Source organism: Rhinatrema bivittatum, chromosome 8 (genome assembly GCF_901001135.1).
Source record: "Rhinatrema bivittatum chromosome 8, aRhiBiv1.1, whole genome shotgun sequence".
Lineage (NCBI taxonomy): Eukaryota > Metazoa > Chordata > Amphibia > Gymnophiona > Rhinatrematidae > Rhinatrema > Rhinatrema bivittatum.
In genome coordinates this window covers 196923912-196941195 of record NC_042622.1, presented here as the reverse complement: position 1 = coordinate 196941195, position 17284 = coordinate 196923912, and the positions used below count along the sequence as shown (strand labels likewise).

Here is a 17284-nt window from a genome sequence, read left to right as displayed (position 1 = left end):
AATGATCTCTAAAGCTGTGTCCAGAATGAGCTACATGCCAGGGCCATGTGCTAACAAGGGACGGCAATCTGTAGATGAAAGCTGGAGTCTTCCAAGGTCAGCCATGGGGAACCATGCCACGGCTTCGCTGAATCCAGCCAAGGATTTCTGCAGGATTTGAATGAATAGCACTAATCATCTTTAAAAATGAACAAATACACAATCTCTTCCCCCAGTCCTAGCCTTTTTTTTTTTTTTTTCCATCTCTGCAACCGAGCTGATTTTGAAATGTTTTGAAAGTTTTAAGCATGGCCACCTAGAAAGGTGTGGAGGAGGGATTTATGGTTTGATTTCTTGAAGGGTTCTCTTTTGCTTTGTGCCCAGAAGAAATGCAATCAGTCAGGCCCTTGATGACAGTGAAAGACTGAAGCAAATTAATCACCGGCCTGTTTTTCCTCGGATACCGCCACAGCTTCCCCATTCTCTTTAGAAGCGAAAAGCCTCTTAACTATGGATGACGTGAAGCCTTGATTAACTTTGTGGGTTACCACAAGAAGACTGCCTCACCCTTGGCTCATCTTGCTTTGGCCTGATAAGTGGAATACAACTCTCCAAAGCTTGTCACAACCGCATTAAGTTAGACCAATAAAAAGGTATCACCTACAACTTGTTTATTGACCTTTATTTCTGCAAAAGAAGACTAGAATTCTAATGCCTTCATGAAAATGTCAAGCTGTAAGCAAAATGGAATGTTTAGTTTGACATACAAGGCATTAACCTCTAAAAATTCCCTGTTGCATGGGCTTAACTGTTTGGAAGTGTCGGGGCTGCCCACTGGTGAGTCTTGAATTGATCGGGGGGGGGGGGGGGGGAAGGTGCCTGGCCTGGCTGGCTGGCCTGGCCGGCCAGTGCTTGCCCTCTGTGCCCCTGGAAGGCACTGAGGAAAGTTAACCTTACACAAAAGCAGACTCTGCTGGATGAACCAGCGATCCCATCCCATCCCCGGAGAAGAGAAAAGAGGTTGCTGGGATCTAAGATGTTCCCAGAAAAACTCAAGTCCTACTAAGCAGCGCTGCTGGACCCGGAGAGCGAGGTCCATGAATGATGCAAATTGTGAGGTGACATATCGGATGGCTGGACGGCTTGTGGCTACCTGGACCCCAGTTGTGAGCGCCTGCTTGCTAGAACTGACGAAACCCGGAGCACTTGTTTGCCAGACGTCACACAGTGATCCCATTGCATCTCGGGGCTATGGCAGGAAACTGTTCCCCGCAGTGCAGTGGGAGGAACTTTATCACATGCATCAGACCTCCAATGCCTGCCAGTAAGAACCAGCGTAAGCCCCCGAGAAAGCATTCCAGATAAAATAAACTTTTTTTTTTTTTTAATGGAAAAAGAACCTAGTAGGTGCTCCAGGTGGCTTCCCTGTCACTTATCTTTTAAGAGAGGGGAGGAGGAGGGGGAGGGGCAATTGGCATTTCCCTTAACAACATTTGCATTCCATGCCACCAAAATAAATTTGAATGAATCAAGAGTTTACATTCCGCTAAAGAGAGAGACATAGCCACAAATTATGGACAATCTGAGAAGTGCGCTAGTGATCGCATCAAAACTTTGGCCCTCCACAGAAATTCTTTAGAGAATTATGTTCTAATAATTATGAAAGCTGTCAGGGCAAAAGGATTAGTGGGGCCACTGAGTCAGAGGACTAGAAGATCCCCGGGTTCACTGTGAGCCAAAGCCGAGAGAGTGAGTGGCTTCTGTTTCTGTAAACCCTCAGCTCACGCGGGGGATCTTACTGTAAATGCGGTTAAGCGTCTCCTAAGTGAACAGGTTTTTGTAGCGCAGCTTGTCCTCCCGGTTCTTTTCTTGCATCCTGTGCTCAAGCAGCCTCAGCTCTTTCTTCACCGACCTGCTCAGGTCGGGGTCCAGCTCTGTGACCTTGCCAAAGTCGGCCTTGGCCGCGGTTTCGTTCCAGACCTGGGCGTTGGCTTTGGCCCGGATGTAGTAGGCTTTCACAAGACCTAGAGGAGGGGGAAACAGAGAGAATCAGGACAGGCGAAGGTCATTTCAGATCCTTGTCACAAACGTGATGCCAGCGACAGATGCGGCTTTAAAAAAAAAAAAGAAATTGCTAAATTCTTGATTCAGGCATTAAGCGACCTTGAAATGAGTCAGAGAGCTCCAGAATTTCTGTTTATCCACATATTGTACAAGGTGAATGTCCCTCAGATGACTAATTGGTATAGAAATTGGTTCATAAATTTAACAAACCAAGTGCATTTTTCACACGAGGCACAGGCCTTTTTCTTTAATAACGGAAGAGGGATTTTTATTAATAGAATAAAATTGAGCAACTGTTGCATGTGCCAATTAAAGACTGACAAGAAGATATTGGCCAACAGCATCTTGGGACCATTTATTTCTGTTTCCAAAGTGGGCAAAACAAATGCTTCAGTTACACATTTACAGGTTAATTTTCATAGGAAAAAGTAAATGTAACGTACTATCACAGCAATTTTCAAAAGCCCATTCTCCCGCATATGCTATTGAATTGTCAAGAGGTTTTACCCGCATTATGTGCACTTAAGGCGGGTGAATGGGCTTTTGAAAATTGCTATGATAGTATATTGCATTTACGTTTTCCTTTGAAAATTGCCTCCGTATCTTTTGATATTCACATTGCTTAAAAAAAAATATATATATATATGAGGCCCTTGCCCTAACTTCTTCTGGTCTGCAGGGGCTCATGTGGGAGGTGCTGGGCCAGGGCTGCACCCATACTGCCAGGTTCTTCCTGCACAGAGAAGAAAAGAGTCAGTCTTTCAAGGTCCGTAAAGATTTTTCTACATGGAGCTTCTCTGCCCACGGTCCATCCTGTAGCTGTAGTTCAAAAATAAAATTATTTACTGGCGCTCGATTGCCGGAAACAAGAATTAAAGCAGATACACTAAGTCAGGGAGGGTAGCTTTCAAACAACTCTGCGCAGACCCATATACATGCGTAGATGGCTATGCAGAGATCTACGACAGTGTTTTATAACCTGTGTGTATCAGGTACACGCAGATTATAAAATACGCACGTGCATATGTTTCCTTATGCACAAATATCTTTAATGCATTGAAAGCACGTACCTTTCTACCTATTTGAGAAACAGTTCAAAGTGGGATAGTGAAATTGAAAGGTGAAAAGGATCAATGTGTGGAAAGAGACGAAGAAATGGCAGAAATATTAAACAAATATTTCAGTTCGGTGTTCACTAAAGAGGACCCTGGAGAAGGACCGTCGCTAGTTAACAAGAAACTGGAGGGCAGTGGAGTAGATGTAACTCAATTTACTGTAGAGAATTGGGAACAGCTGGGGAAACTGAAAGTGGAGAAAGCCATGGGGCCTGATGAGGTTCATCCCAGGATAATGAGGGAGCTCAGAGTTGTGCTGGCGGGTCCGATGTGTGACCTGTTCAATAGATCCCTAGAAACGGGAGTGGTGCTGAGTGATTGGAGAAGAGCAGTGGTGGTCCCGCTTCACAAGAGTGAGAGCAGAGAGGAGGCTGGAAACTACAAACCGGTTAGCCTAACCTCGGTGGTGGGAAAAGTAATGGAGTCGCTGCTGAAAGAAAGAATAGTGAACTATCTACAGTCGGAAGAATTGAGGGACGAGAGGCAGCATGGAATCACCAGGGGAAGGTCCTGTCAGGCAAATCTGATTGACTTTTTTGACTGGGTGACTAGGGAATTGGATCATGGAAGAGCGCTCGATGTCATCTACTTGGATTTCAGCAAAGCTTTTGATACGGTACTGCACAGGAGGCTTGTGAATAAAATAAGAAGCTTAGGGAATAGCCAGTGCTATTAATTGCATTAGTAGCATGGGATCTTCTTAGTGTTTGGGTAATTGCCAGGTTCTTGTGGCATGGTTTTGGCCTCTGTTGGAAACAGGATGCTGGGCTTGATGTACCCTTGGTCTGACCCAGCATGGCAATTTCTTATGTTCTTATGTTCTTAGGAGTTAGTGCCGAGGTGGTGGCCTGGATTGCAAACTGGTTGATGGACAGAAGACAATGTGTGATGATAAATGGAACTTACTTTGAAGAGAGAGCGGTGTTAAGCAGAGTGCCGCAAGGATCGGTGTTGGGACCAGTCCTGTTCAATAGGGATGTGAATCGTTTTAGGACGATTAAAATTATCGTCTGATAATTTTAATATCGTCTTGAACCGTTATGGAACACAATACAATAGAGATTCTAACGATTTATCGTTATAAATCGTTAGAATCGTGAGCCGGCACACTAAAACCCCCTAAAACCCACCCCCGACCCTTTAAATTAAATCCCCCACCCTCCCGAACCCCCCCCCCAATGACTTAAATAACCTGCGGGTCCAGCGGCGGTCCGGAACGGCAGCGGTCCGGAACGGGCTCCTGCTACTGAATCTTGTTGTCTTCAGCCGGCGCCATTTTCCAAAATGGCGCCGAAAAATGGCGGCGGCCATAGACGAACACGATTGGACGGCAGGAGGTCCTTCCGGACCCCCGCTGGACTTTTGGCAAGTCTTGTGGGGGTCAGGAGGCCCCCCCCAAGCTGGCCAAAAGTTCCTGGAGGTCCAGCGGGGGTCAGGGAGCGATTTCCCGCCGCGAATCGTTTTCGTACGGAAAATGGCGCCGGCAGGAGATCGACTGCAGGAGGTCGTTCAGTGAGGGTTCCGGCGCCTCGCTGAACGACCTCCTGCAGTCGATCTCCTGCCGGCGCCATTTTCCGTACGAAAACGATTCGCGGCGGGAAATCGCTCCCTGACCCCCGCTGGACCTCCAGGAACTTTTGGCCAGCTTGGGGGGGGCCTCCTGACCCCCACAAGACTTGCCAAAAGTCCAGCGGGGGTCCGGAAGGACCTCCTGCCGTCCAATCGTGTTCGTCTATGGCCGCCGCCATTTTTCGGCGCCATTTTGGAAAATGGCGCCGGCTGAAGACAACAAGATTCAGTAGCAGGAGCCTGTTCCGGACTGCTGCCGTTCCAGACCGCCGCTGGACCCGCAGGTTATTTAAGTCATTTGGGGGGGGTTCGGGAGGGTGGGGGATTTAATTTAAAGGGTCGGGGGTGGGTTTTAGGGGGTTTTAATGTGCCGGTTTTGCGATTTTACGTTTTTTTGATTTTTCACGATTTTTCACGATATTTTACCCCCCCAAACGGCAACAATACGATTCCCTCCCCCTCCCAGCCGAAATCGATCGTTAAGACGATCGAGGACACGATTCACATCCCTACTGTTCAATAATCTTTGTGAGCGACATTGAGGATGGGATAGAAGGTAAGGTTTGTCTTTTTGCGGAAGGCAGCTGAGATTCAATGCCAAGAAGTGCAGAGTCATGCATATGGGGTGTGGAAATCTGAAAGTATTGTATTCGATGGGGGGTGAAGGGCTGATGTGCACAGAGCAGGAGAGAGACCTTGGGGTGATAGTGTCTAATGATCTGAAGTTGGCGAAACAATGTGACAAAGCAATAACTAAAGCCAGAAGAATGTTGGGCTGCATAGAGAGAGGAATATCGAATAAGAAAAGGGAAGTGATTATCCCCTTGTACAGGTCCTTGGTGAGGCCTCATCTGGAGTACTGTGCTCAGTTCTGGAGACTGTATCTCCGAAGGGCCAGAGACAGGATGGAGGCGGGCCAGAGAAGGGCGACCAAAAAGGTAGATGGTCTTCATCGAATGACTTATGAAGAGAGATTGAAGAATCTAAATATGTACACCCTGGAGGAAAGAGGGAGCAGGGGTGATATGATACAGACTTTCAGATACTTGAAAGGTTTTAATGATCCAAAGTCAACGACAAACCTATTCGGTTGGAAAAAAAATCAGCAGAACCAGGGGTCACGATTTAAAACTCCAGGGAGGAAGACTCAGAACCAATGTCAGGAAGTATTTCTTCACGGAGAGGGTGGTGGATGACTGGAACGCCCTTCCGGAGGAAGTGGTGAAGACCAAAACTGTGAAGGATTTCAAAGGGGCGTGGGATAAACACTGTGGATCCATAAAGTCTAGAGGATGTGAATGAAGAGAAGAGGCATGGGGGTGGCTTGCGGGAATGACAGCTACTACCTGGTGATTAATACCCTTATTCAATAAACATACACACGGTTAATGCGACTCCAACATTGCTCTGTGCTTCAACAGCAAGAGAAAATGTGGAAAAAAGGATTTGCATTCACAAAAAAGCAGGGGAATAGCTTGCTTGTTGCGGAGGTTACTACCCCAAACCAAATAAGCCTGATACTTCACTTTCAATGCATATCCAGCATAGCTCTCTGCTTCAACGGCAGGGGGGAATGAAGATAAGAGGATTTATATTCAGACAACAACCAACAAGGACTGATTTGCATAGTCTGGGTAAACAAATAAGTGTGGGTGTAGCTTGCTTGTTATGGCAATTACTGCCCTGAATCAATTAAGCCTGATACTTCACTTGGAATACATATCCAGCGCAGCTCACTGCTTCAACAGCAGGGGGGAATGAAGAAAATAGGATTTATCTTCAGACAACAACCAACAAGGACCGAATTGCACAGGCTGGGTAAACAAATAAGCGTGGGAGTAGCTTGCTTATTGCGGCGGTTACTACCCCTAACCAATTAAGCTTGATACTTCACTTAGATGCAGATCCAGCACTGCTCTCTACATCAATGGTGGGGGTGGAAGATAACTAGAACCAAATAGTTACTAATAAGGGCCAAGATTAACAGATAAGTATGAGAAAAAATAAGTGTGAAAGCTTGCTGGGCAGACTGGATGGGCCGTTTGGTCTTCTTCTGCTGTCATTTCTATGTTTCTATGTATGTATTGTACGGGAAAAAATGGTGACTTGCTCATGTAAAACCCTGATTTACATGTAGAAGTCGGTATATTTTAAAACATGCACACATTACTGAAATCACCAGTTTGCCAAAACCTCTTCCAGTTCACCCAGTTCTTTTCCCGGCCATCGAGACCCTCCTAGTTCTTTACCCTGAATTCCGCGCCCCTCCCCCCCAATTCAGCCAGATTTACCATCAACAGTAAACAACAGACAAGTCTGATATCTGTGGCATCAGATAATTAGCAGGGTAAAATTATGCAAATAACTGGCCAAATGTGTGTGCACAAGTCTCTTATAAAATAGCTACTTTTGCGCAGTCATCTTGGCCCCTCCCCAGAACTCCCCAGACCACCCCTTTTTTTCACTCATAAATCTGTGCGCGAGACTGAAAATATGCACGCTCTTTTGATGTTTATAAAATAGTGTGCACGCGAGTATAAGCTGCTTATGTGCGTAGATGCTAAATGTTTTGAAAATTCACCCCTTATTCTCGGTTTTCTTTCTACATTTCCATTATTTGTTAATCTAGCTCTGAGATTTTTCTTACTTGGCCCCTCCTATATAGTGGAAGTACGTTTTTTATTATTATTTTTACTCTTATTATAATTATTTGCTTGTTGATGCAATGAACGATTTTGCTGGAAACGCGTTTCATTTCTTTGTCAAGTTCTACCTGATGTATCTGTTAACATAAAAACAAGAAAACTGAAAATGCAAAGGGAAAAAACCCCCACTCCATACCGGGATGGTGCCGGATGATGTCTGTGGTGTGTTCCAGGACTTCGTAATACTGCTCCGTTTTCAGCAGGCACTGACAGTAGTTCAGAACGAGAGTATTGATCATCTTTTCCAGTTTCAGCCAAGGCGTTTCCCAGGGCTTCTCCTAGACAAGTGCATCCCAGCACGTTAATCATCGACTTTGAATAAGATCATACACAGTGTGAGGGCAGTTTTTTTCAAAATCCATTTCTGCATCAAAACAGGAGGGAGGGGGCTTTGAAATGTCCCACCCTATCTGTGTGCAAAGTTAGAAATGTAGTGCCCCTATGCACATAACTTTACTCATGACGAGGCGCAGCATTCCTGGGGGCAGAGTTGGAGAGGAGTTTGCATGCAGCACGATTATATGTTTTGCATTTTCTGAACACACGCACACAAATTTACCCAGAAAATGAACCTGCGCAAACAGCAGCTGCAAATTTGTGCATTTACGTTTAATCAGGCAATTTTCCAAGGGAAAGTTTTCTCTTTGAAAACTGGTGGAAAGTCTGTGGGTAAAATGTGCGCTCAGTCTGAAAGCTGCCCACTGTATATTTTTTTTAGCTCTGCATTAATAGTCTGCTCCTGCTAGGGGATATGCATGGAAAACCCTTTTGTTTCGGGGTGGGGGGGGGGGGGTGTTTCATTTTCTATTGATTTCGTTTTAGTTTCTATTTGTTTTAGCTTGCGCCAGTACGTCAGAAACAAGATGGCATTATTTTGTTGTAGTTTTTTATATGGGAAATGACACAAAACAAGCAACATATGTCATTAAAATGTCTTTGTTAAAAAAAACAAACAAACCCAAAAACAGCACATTCCTACCTTCTACCCCTAACCAGAGGTAGGCAAACTATGGTCCACAAGCCAAAGCCGGACCTAGGACACCTCTCGTCCCCCCACTAATGACCCCCCACCATATGTTTTGGCTCATGGTGCCTCCTCCCATATCTACCGTCTCCCTGTGCCTCCTTCCTGCTGGTCCCACCATCAGCTCTTCCTGCAAACAGCCGATCTTACTTTTTTTTATGGCCTTGAACCTAGAAGTCAGGGCTGCAGCAATTAAAAAAAAAAAGCAGTGCTGGCAGGAAGGAGGCACCTCAGACGGCCTTGCATATATATGGGCGATGCTCCTGTGTCCTTGCTGGTGAGCGGCGGCAGCTGGAGTGTGAAGCCAAATGGATGTGGTGAAAAACAAACAAAAAAAACACCCCTATGTAATAAGGTTACTGTCTTGCTAGTATACCTACAGATAGGAAACTGTCTTGGTTTTTGTTTTGTTTTTTTTGTCATTTAAAGATAATTAGGATTGCAAAAAACACATCTTTAAGTGCCCTATCCCAGAGTGGTAATTACTTATAGAAAACTGAATACATGGGATTTTTTTTTTTTAAGCTTCCAAACATGTATATTTAACAGTTTATAAAATAACAGGGTGCTGTCAGGAGTGAGGGATGTAGGGCGCAGCTTTTGGTGCTCTGAGGGAGACTCCCTCTGTTCCTCTACTGGAACCCCCTCCACATCCCCCCTTCAATCTGAGCTCAGAGGGGGGGGGGTCCCAGCATCTGGCAAGAGCCACTAATATGACCCACTTTAAAAAAAAAAAAAAAAAGTTTGCCCGCGCCTATGCAGCACTAGATGTACCCAGCGCTGTACAGATAAACAACAACCCTCCTCTCGAATGCCAATCAAGTGTTAAGCAGCTACTTGATTTTGGTTATTACAAGCCAATAAAATGATATTACATGGATCAATGTTAGTAAGCACTTTACCTGCAATCTACAGCTATTTGATTAACAAGCAGTGATGAATGCACTGAGGATTATTAGAAACAATACAGAAGGATATTGGCATCTTTTGTATGAGTTACAACACCAAGGTTTGTCTCTTGTCTGCTGTGTGATTTGCATAATCTGTCTCTTTTTATGGAGATGCCAAGGAATGCAAGGGTACAGGCGACTGCCCAATTATGACTTCTCTGATATAACACGTAAGGAATAGATCAGGCGTGAGAGCCGTCTCCGAGGAAAGCACCCTCAAATAGATTTAGTTTGACACATGGAAGCTCTCTCTCTCCATTTCATTGAGAAACTGTAATGAAACCCAGAGCCTCTGAAGAAATTAAATCTGCTTGCAAACGCACATCGTTCCGTTGCTGGTCATAATCGCCGTTTATTAATGGTGCTTCTCTACGGCGTATTAAAGCATAAAAATCACCACATGCAGTCAGCGACATGGTAGCTTTCAGTTTTCTTCTGATGCCTCTCTGAATTTATTTGCCTATGTCCTAATATATTTTGTGGACGCAAAATACTTAAATAAAAATATATTTACCGAGCATCAGTTTTTTGAGCCACTTGTTACTCTCTGCAATGAAATATTAAGGTGTAGGATTCATATCTCCATGTGATACCAACAGACTACATCAGCTCTTGTATTGCAATAAAATTTGTAGCATTTGCTCCCATTACAATACAAATCTTGGTTTGTTGCCTTGCACTGCTTAGCATGAAATACATGCCTTAAAGTTTTTGACAATTATGAAGACAATTTTATGTGTTCTTTTCATGCATAAATCTATTTACAGTGGTAAGATTTTGCATTCAGAAATGAAAGCAAATCTCTCTCTTACTCTCACTTCCAGTTTAGTTAAAATTAAATGGGCCAATATTAAAAAAAGATCTAGGTATTTAGCACCTAGATCTTCCTAATGTTATAATCTGCTATGTTTGTAGACCCTGGATCGGGGTGAGAGCGGATTCCACCCACAGGGAGGAGCCCTGTGGGGACTCACCATGATAGGCGTGGCCTCAGCTGAGACAGACACAACAACAAAGAGACTTTATTGTACTGGAATGTAGAAAACCCCACCAAGTGGGAAGAGAGAGGCACAGTCCAGAGGAATGGGTAGCTCAATGACGATATCCCCGATAGTGGTCCGCGGAGCGGGGTACACCGGGGAATCCCTCCTTCGATGGAACTTCTCTGTATTGATCCGGTAGTGGCCCGCAGCACGGGATACGCTGAGAATCACAGGAGAATGTTGAGAGTAGAGCAGGAGGTCAGCAGAGCTGAATAGCAGATGGTACTCACTCTGAAGTGCGCAAGGAAGGCTGCTGAGGCAAACACGGTAGTGGCCCGAGGCACTGGGTACACCGGAGGTTCCATCAGCAGAAGGTAGCGAAGTCACAAGGCTGAACCAGACAAAGCCCAGAGTGGAGGAAGAGAGACTCCAGGCAGGAAGGCCCTCTGAGGAGCGGATAGCCAGAAAAGACAAGGCCCCCGAGGAGCGGGTACCTAAAACGTTCGAGTCTCTGGGTCAGGAACGAGTTCAGTATAGCGAAGTAAAGCGTCTCCGAAGGAGTGGAATTCAGCTAACTCATAGGTAGCTCAGACCGCTGGCTCAAATCCACGCAGGCAGATGACGTCAAGCGGAGGGGACGCCCCCAAGGTTCCCGCCATAACGTGTATAAGATGGGGCATGGCGCGCACGCGCGTGCCTTAGGTAATCCCCGATTCAAGATGGTGGACAGGATTGTCCACCCTGTCCCAGGAACGCTGAGGAGAGCGGCATGCAGAGGCAGAGGTCGCCAATTGTCCGAGAATTACTGATGCAGGAAAAAAGGAGGTGAGCAACAGAGGTTGCAGCAGTCTGCGACCGACGGGCGCAACACCCAAATGAAATATGGTTCTTTTCCCATCCTCCCATCTTCCAACTGAGAACATAATTCAAGGCTGGTTTTCACTAGGCACCTTAAGAGGGTAACTTTCAAATGGGCACACACCCCGAGATGTGGCAATTTTATAACATACGCAAACATGTGCGCATGTGTTATACAATAGCCTGGCCGCATGGATATGTGCACCTAATTTTGCAAATGGGTGCGCACAGCCATGCAAAGTTTGAGCCACGCAAGTGGGGGAATGTTATAACAGGTGCGCATCCATGCCACGACCAGTTTCTCCAGTTCATCCAGCAGCTGGCCCAGTCCAGAGCTAGGTCCACCAGACCCAACTGGTTCTTTGGCCTGCACTCCCCCAGTTACCACAGATCCCTCAAGCTCCTCAGAATGCCTGGATTTTGTTTGTTTGTTTTTTTAACTTACACCTTCTCCATAGAAGAAGTAAACTTTACGCAGCACTGGACCTGGGTGCGTGCCCAGGCGCGTAAGTACTTGTGCACACATCTCTTGGCCACACCCAGGAATGCCCATGGACCCCCCCCCCCCCCCCCATCACACCCCCACCGGGTCCCTTTTTTCTCAGATGCAAGATGTGCCGCACATTCTCACATGTGCGCTTCCCTCCCCTTTGAAAATTTGGGTGGACAGGCGCATGTACTAGATGTGCGCCCATCTCCTGATTTTGGGGCGTACATCTCTTAAAATTCACCTCTAATTGAGAATCCTATAATGTAAGCAGGGGAAATTAGGTGAGGTACCAAAAATATAAGTGGAAAAATAGCAGGTGTAAATGTAGACCCCCTAAGAGTGAATGAAAATTCCCCAACTTCTACTTGCCTGAACCTGATGGAGCTAGGTCAGGCACTCATCTTTCTTTGAATAGGCTTCTCTTTTCAAAAGTAAGCAAACTAAATGCTCAGTTTGTTAAGTTGCACCATGTGCTTTACTTTTTCACCTGCATATGTTTAGTTGACTAAATATCCACTTGATTAATACTGAATGTAGTACATATACACATGCTAAATAAGACTTTTCGAGCCCTACAGTATAAACCCTAGCAGGTGAATTTTCAAAGGAGCTACACATGTAAGATAGTATCCTAGCAATTTTCAAAAGCCATTTACCCGCATTAAATGCACTTAACATGGGTAAAACCTATTGACAATTTAATGGCATATGTTGCAGAAATTTTCAAAAGCCCAGTTATCACAGGTAAAGGGCATTTTCACATATAAAATTAAGTTTTAAGCGTGGAAATGCTTTTGAAACTCAGGCCCTTATAGCAGGTGCTAAGCTGCTTCCTTTGGGTGGGTGGAGGGTCAATTCAAAGAGATCTAGCCAGCTACCTAAGGATTTCACTGGCTAGATCAAGGCCTTTGAAAACTGACTGGGTTAAGTGGCTAAATTAGGTGGCTAACTTTAGTTGTCCAAATTCTGGGCTTGCTCAGAGATTAGATTGGGGAGGAGGGAGAAATTAAGGCAGCTGGCACTAATTTTCTCAGTGCTATCTTCCTAACCTGGATGGTCAAAAAATAGGTGCTGCTAATAGAAGCCTAGATTTGTCAGGCCAGCCTTCCTCCCAACTGCACTATAAAAATAAGTGTTTGGAGCCCCACGCCCTCGCTCTAATTTATACAAATGAGTGACCATAGCATCCCCCCTCCTCCTCTGCCTCCTTCACAACTGTGATTTTATTTTATTTTTTTTAAATTACCCACACCATCAGCACATATCACTAAAAGTAAAGGAAGGATATGCAAAACTCATGGTACTCAGAAAACTAAAACCACTACTAACTCAAAATGACTTCCGAACAATTCTACAGGCACTAATTTTCTCCAGCACGGATTACTGTAATGCCCTGCTGCTAGGACTACCTAATACAACATTAAGACCACTGCAATTACTTCAGAACACAGCAGCTAGAATACTAACCGGAAAAAGGAGGAGGGACCATATAACCGAAACCCTAGCGGAACTACATTGGTTACCAATTGAACACAGAATTAAATACAAAACCCTATGTACCATACATAAACTAATACATGATGAAAAATCGGACTAGCTAAACACAGCATTGCGAGTGCACGTCCCACACAGAAACCTTCGATCAGCAAATAAAGCACTCTTAACCATTCCCTCAGTAAAAACAGCGAGACTAACCCAAGTGAGGGAAAGGGCCTTATCTTTAGCAGGCCCCACAATATGGAACACAATGCCGCCAGAGATCAGATTACAACGTGATCTCAAGGCATTTAAGAAAAGTTTAAAAACATGGCTTTTTAAACAGGCATTTTACAAGGAGACGTTTCCCTCTCTACTTGCTGGGAATCTCCCCCTCCCTCTTCTCTCCTGTCTAAGAAAGGAATGCAAGGGAATGAGGGGGAGGGGTATTCCCAGTCTGTACTTTTATGCTTTTGTTGGACCACAAGGAGGAAGGGATGGGATCCCCGGCAGGGCTTTGTCCTTCCTGATAGCAGCAGGGCAGGGAGGACCAGGAGATGCAACGGGTGCTTTGTTTTAACAAATTATAGAAGCAAAGGAGGCAGAGAGAGAGAGAGCGAGAGAGAAGGGATGTTGAAAGTACCCTTTTTTCTGGAGAACAACGATTCTAGGTAAATAATTCTCTTTCATGTGGCATCAAAGCAGAAAATGGGTTTTAGAGATTTTGATAGGTTTTCTATTATCCTTTAAAAGAAGTAGGCTGGGAGCCAACAAATTGGTTATGGCCATAAAACATCCGGAGGGGTAGCTGTGTTCATCTGTAGTAGTATCAGTGACTCAGAGGCTGGTGGCACCCTAGGGACTCACAGATGAATTGAGAAATAAGTGTGGCACCCCTCCTGGTCAGCCACTAGAAGTCACTACGTCCCTCTTTAGAACCCTCTGTCTAGATTAGCTTTCCACCCCTTTCAGCCCCTCCCAGCCTGGAAGGCTGTGGTTGGTTGCCTGCTCCTATTTAGTGCAGCTATTTTAGTAATCTGTGGAGCCATTTTGAGTCAGCATCACAGCAGTGGGGATGCAGTTTTTTCATTCCCTGATGAAGCCTCCCAGCCTCATCATGAACTTTATTTTTTAAAAGATTCCTCTCTATGCACACCCTGCCAGAGGATTGTCCTGTATTTAGCTGCAGTGAGATCAGGGCTGGAGGAATCACTAGGCGAGCTAGCCCTGTGCCTAGGGCGCCGAGATTTAGGGGGTGCCGCCGCCGCTCGTGGCCACTTCAGGCAGCAGAATTTTGAAAGGACAAAAAGTGCCCCTTCAACATTCTGCCCAGCCCCCGCCTCACCCTGCTTTCCCCCCCCCCCCCCACCCCCAATCGTGCCACCCTCCCGACACCCCCACTGGTAATCCTGCGAAGGGCCCAGGAGCAATCTGTCGCTCCCAGGGCCTCGGCTGCCACTAACCAAAATGGTGCCGGTGGCCTTTAGCCCACCATGTGACAGGGGCCAACCAATAGCACCGGTAGCCCCTGTCACATGGTAGGGGCTGAAGGCCACCAGCGCCATTTTGATTAGTGGCAGCCAATGACCCGGCAGCGGCAGATCGCTCCCGGGCTCCCCATAGGACCAGGTGTTTTGTGAGGTTTTTTGGAGGGGTGGAGGGTGAGGTTGTGAGGGTGGGGGAGTGGCAGCATGTGGTCCCTGCCCCTGGAGTCGGGGCTGCGACCGGGGGCAGCGCAAGGCTGAAGGTGCCTAGGGCACCCAATCCCCTTGCACCGGCCCTGAGTGAGATAGATTTTTTCCAGATTCCCTTAATCCAGAGGACTGAAAACCTGTGAGCCCGCTCTGTACCCCATGTGAGGCAAGTACCAGTGACAGATCCTTCTGAGTGAGATTTTTGATATCAAGACATACCTTGCACCCTTTGGAGAAGGCTCCCCCCTGTCACAAAGGCTCCTGTGAGCTTTAATCTACTCCCTAGATGGGGCAAGCAGCAGTCACTGAGAGATTTTTCAGAAAGCAAGTATTCAGATTTTGTTTTATGGGGAGGTTTTTGACTCGCTCTCTTCCACAGGGTTCCAGGGCTTGGGATAGCCTGCTTTTAAGACTTTTCCTGCCAGAGAAGTCACCAATACCAGCATTGAAAAGGAGGATCAGATTCTGGGAGTTCCCACTCGGATCTTCACCGCATGGGACCAGGACAGGCTGGGTAATCACACACCAACTAGACTCAGGTAGGATTTTTATGTGTTTGAGAGGACCTCTCCATTAGGATTCCTGTTTGGCCCACTGGGAAAGCTTTTGTGCACTTTAAAATCACCATGGGAAGCTCTGCCGAGACACCTGAGAGCTAAAGGACACCGACCCAGAAGAGCATAGCCACCTTTGTACATCAGTCAGCTGTAATTTCATCTTTGTAGGAATGGACTTTGATTTAATTATTACAGACTCAGTAAACATTTAATTTAACACTCAGTGCCTTGTCCTGCCTGGTTTGTCCCAACATCTCCCACCCTGGGGTGCAACAGCTAACAAAACACAGGAAGAAGCACAACATCACCTGGGCCATAAGCAAGAGCTTCCCTCCCACAAAAAGGATCCACCCGTGGGACAGAGGAGTCATGTATGGGAGGAGTGCTAGCCGGATGCATGCTCAGAAATGTAAAAATAAGTTTCTGTGCTCTTGCCACTTAAAATCCCCCAGTAAGGATTACATAAGCTTTCGAGGACAAGAGTCCACTTTGTTAGATTATTGATTATGTCCAATTTGTTTTTGAAAAATTTGACATCCTCAGGGTCCTTCATTTTCAGTTTAAACTGATTTTCACCCTAATTTTATGTGACTCAAAGAGCTGCAGATGCAGCGTTTCAATAACTTCGGGAAGCCAGTGCAGGCAGAAGATCCTGTTGCATTCAAGTTCCCTGTTCTGCCCCTCCCCAAGCAGCCAAAATATGTCTTAGACTGACTTCTGACAGCAGCCGTGCTCTCCTACAGGAGCCGAGAGGAGCCGCTCGCTCTAGCTTCCCTGATGCACGGAGATGAGGCCACACAGAAATGAGTCTGTACAGCTCCTCTCGTCCTCCTGCAAGACAGCGTGGCTGCCATCGGGAGAAGGGTCGGGTTGCTGGTTTAGCTGGAAGAAGGCTGGAGCCCGAGCATCGGTCAGAGCACGATTCCTCAGTCACCCACCCAAACTCAGACAAGCCGCTGCCCCCAGGCAGAAGAACTTCCCGGCGGGCTCTCCGACTCCACGCAGACCCAGAAGTGCCCTGCAGGGTGCTACTGCAGAGCATGCTGAGGTGAATGGAGACACCACAGCCAGTAAGGGATGAATAATGTTTGGGGAAAGAAGATTTTGTGAGAGAGAGAGAGAGAGAGAGAGAGAGAGATTCTGTGAGATATGGGGGGGGGGGGGGGAGAGAGGAGATGTTTGGAAAGAAGGGAGACAATGAAAGAATGGAAGGAGAGTGGGAGAAAACGGGGAAATGCTGGGGAGAGGGATAAAGGGATCAGGGTCACCTGAAGAATCATTTGAAGTGAGGTTTGATATAATGAAGATCTTGGTTCAGGTCTTTGGTTCATTCAGCTTGTCCCAGAAGCCTTTGCTCGTCTGATCTAACTGAATCTGCTGGGATACAGTGAACCTTTCACTGACCTCAAACTCAAGAATTTGGAAGATATCTGGGAGACCTGTAGGCACTGCAAAGCCTATAATTAAAGGCCATGAGGTTATCGATGGCAGATATCTGAGCCATATCACAAGCTTTGTTCTCACAGATTCCTATCTCACTGAAAGAAGCAGGTGAACTGGAGATTCCCGGAGGACAAGACTAATTAAAGGCCTGGAACCAGCAACAGAACACAGACCTACTATAATAATTGATCTATTGACAAAACACAGAAGATCAGAAGAAACAAGAATACATCAAAGCAATGCTAAGACAAAGGAACTTTTAAGGGAGGAGGTTTCTCAGGCTAGGGAAGGTCAGTTTATTACACTGTCATATTGCATAAATGAGCCTCTCACAAGCATTTTCTAGGTATGGTTTGAAACTATATAATGCAGCTTCC

The 17284-nt window shown here is 46.1% G+C and overlaps 1 protein-coding gene across 6 annotated transcripts in view; it reads right to left on the bottom strand.

Annotated features, from left to right (window-relative positions):
- Positions 1-871: 871 nt before the first annotated feature.
- Positions 872-17284, bottom strand: part of AIPL1 (aryl hydrocarbon receptor interacting protein like 1) — a 53773-nt gene continuing 37360 nt past the window's right edge. For 5 of the 6 annotated variants that reach the window (XM_029613279.1, XM_029613285.1, XM_029613281.1 and 2 more), the window contains 2 exons: positions 7569-7710; positions 872-2003 (listed from right to left, as the gene is read on the bottom strand). In XM_029613279.1, coding sequence (XP_029469139.1) covers positions 1801-2003; positions 7569-7710 — 345 coding nt within the window. In that variant the 3' untranslated portion in view covers positions 872-1800. The remainder of the gene's footprint in view (positions 2004-7568; positions 7711-17284) is intronic. The other variant, XM_029613283.1, reaches the window with a different exon arrangement.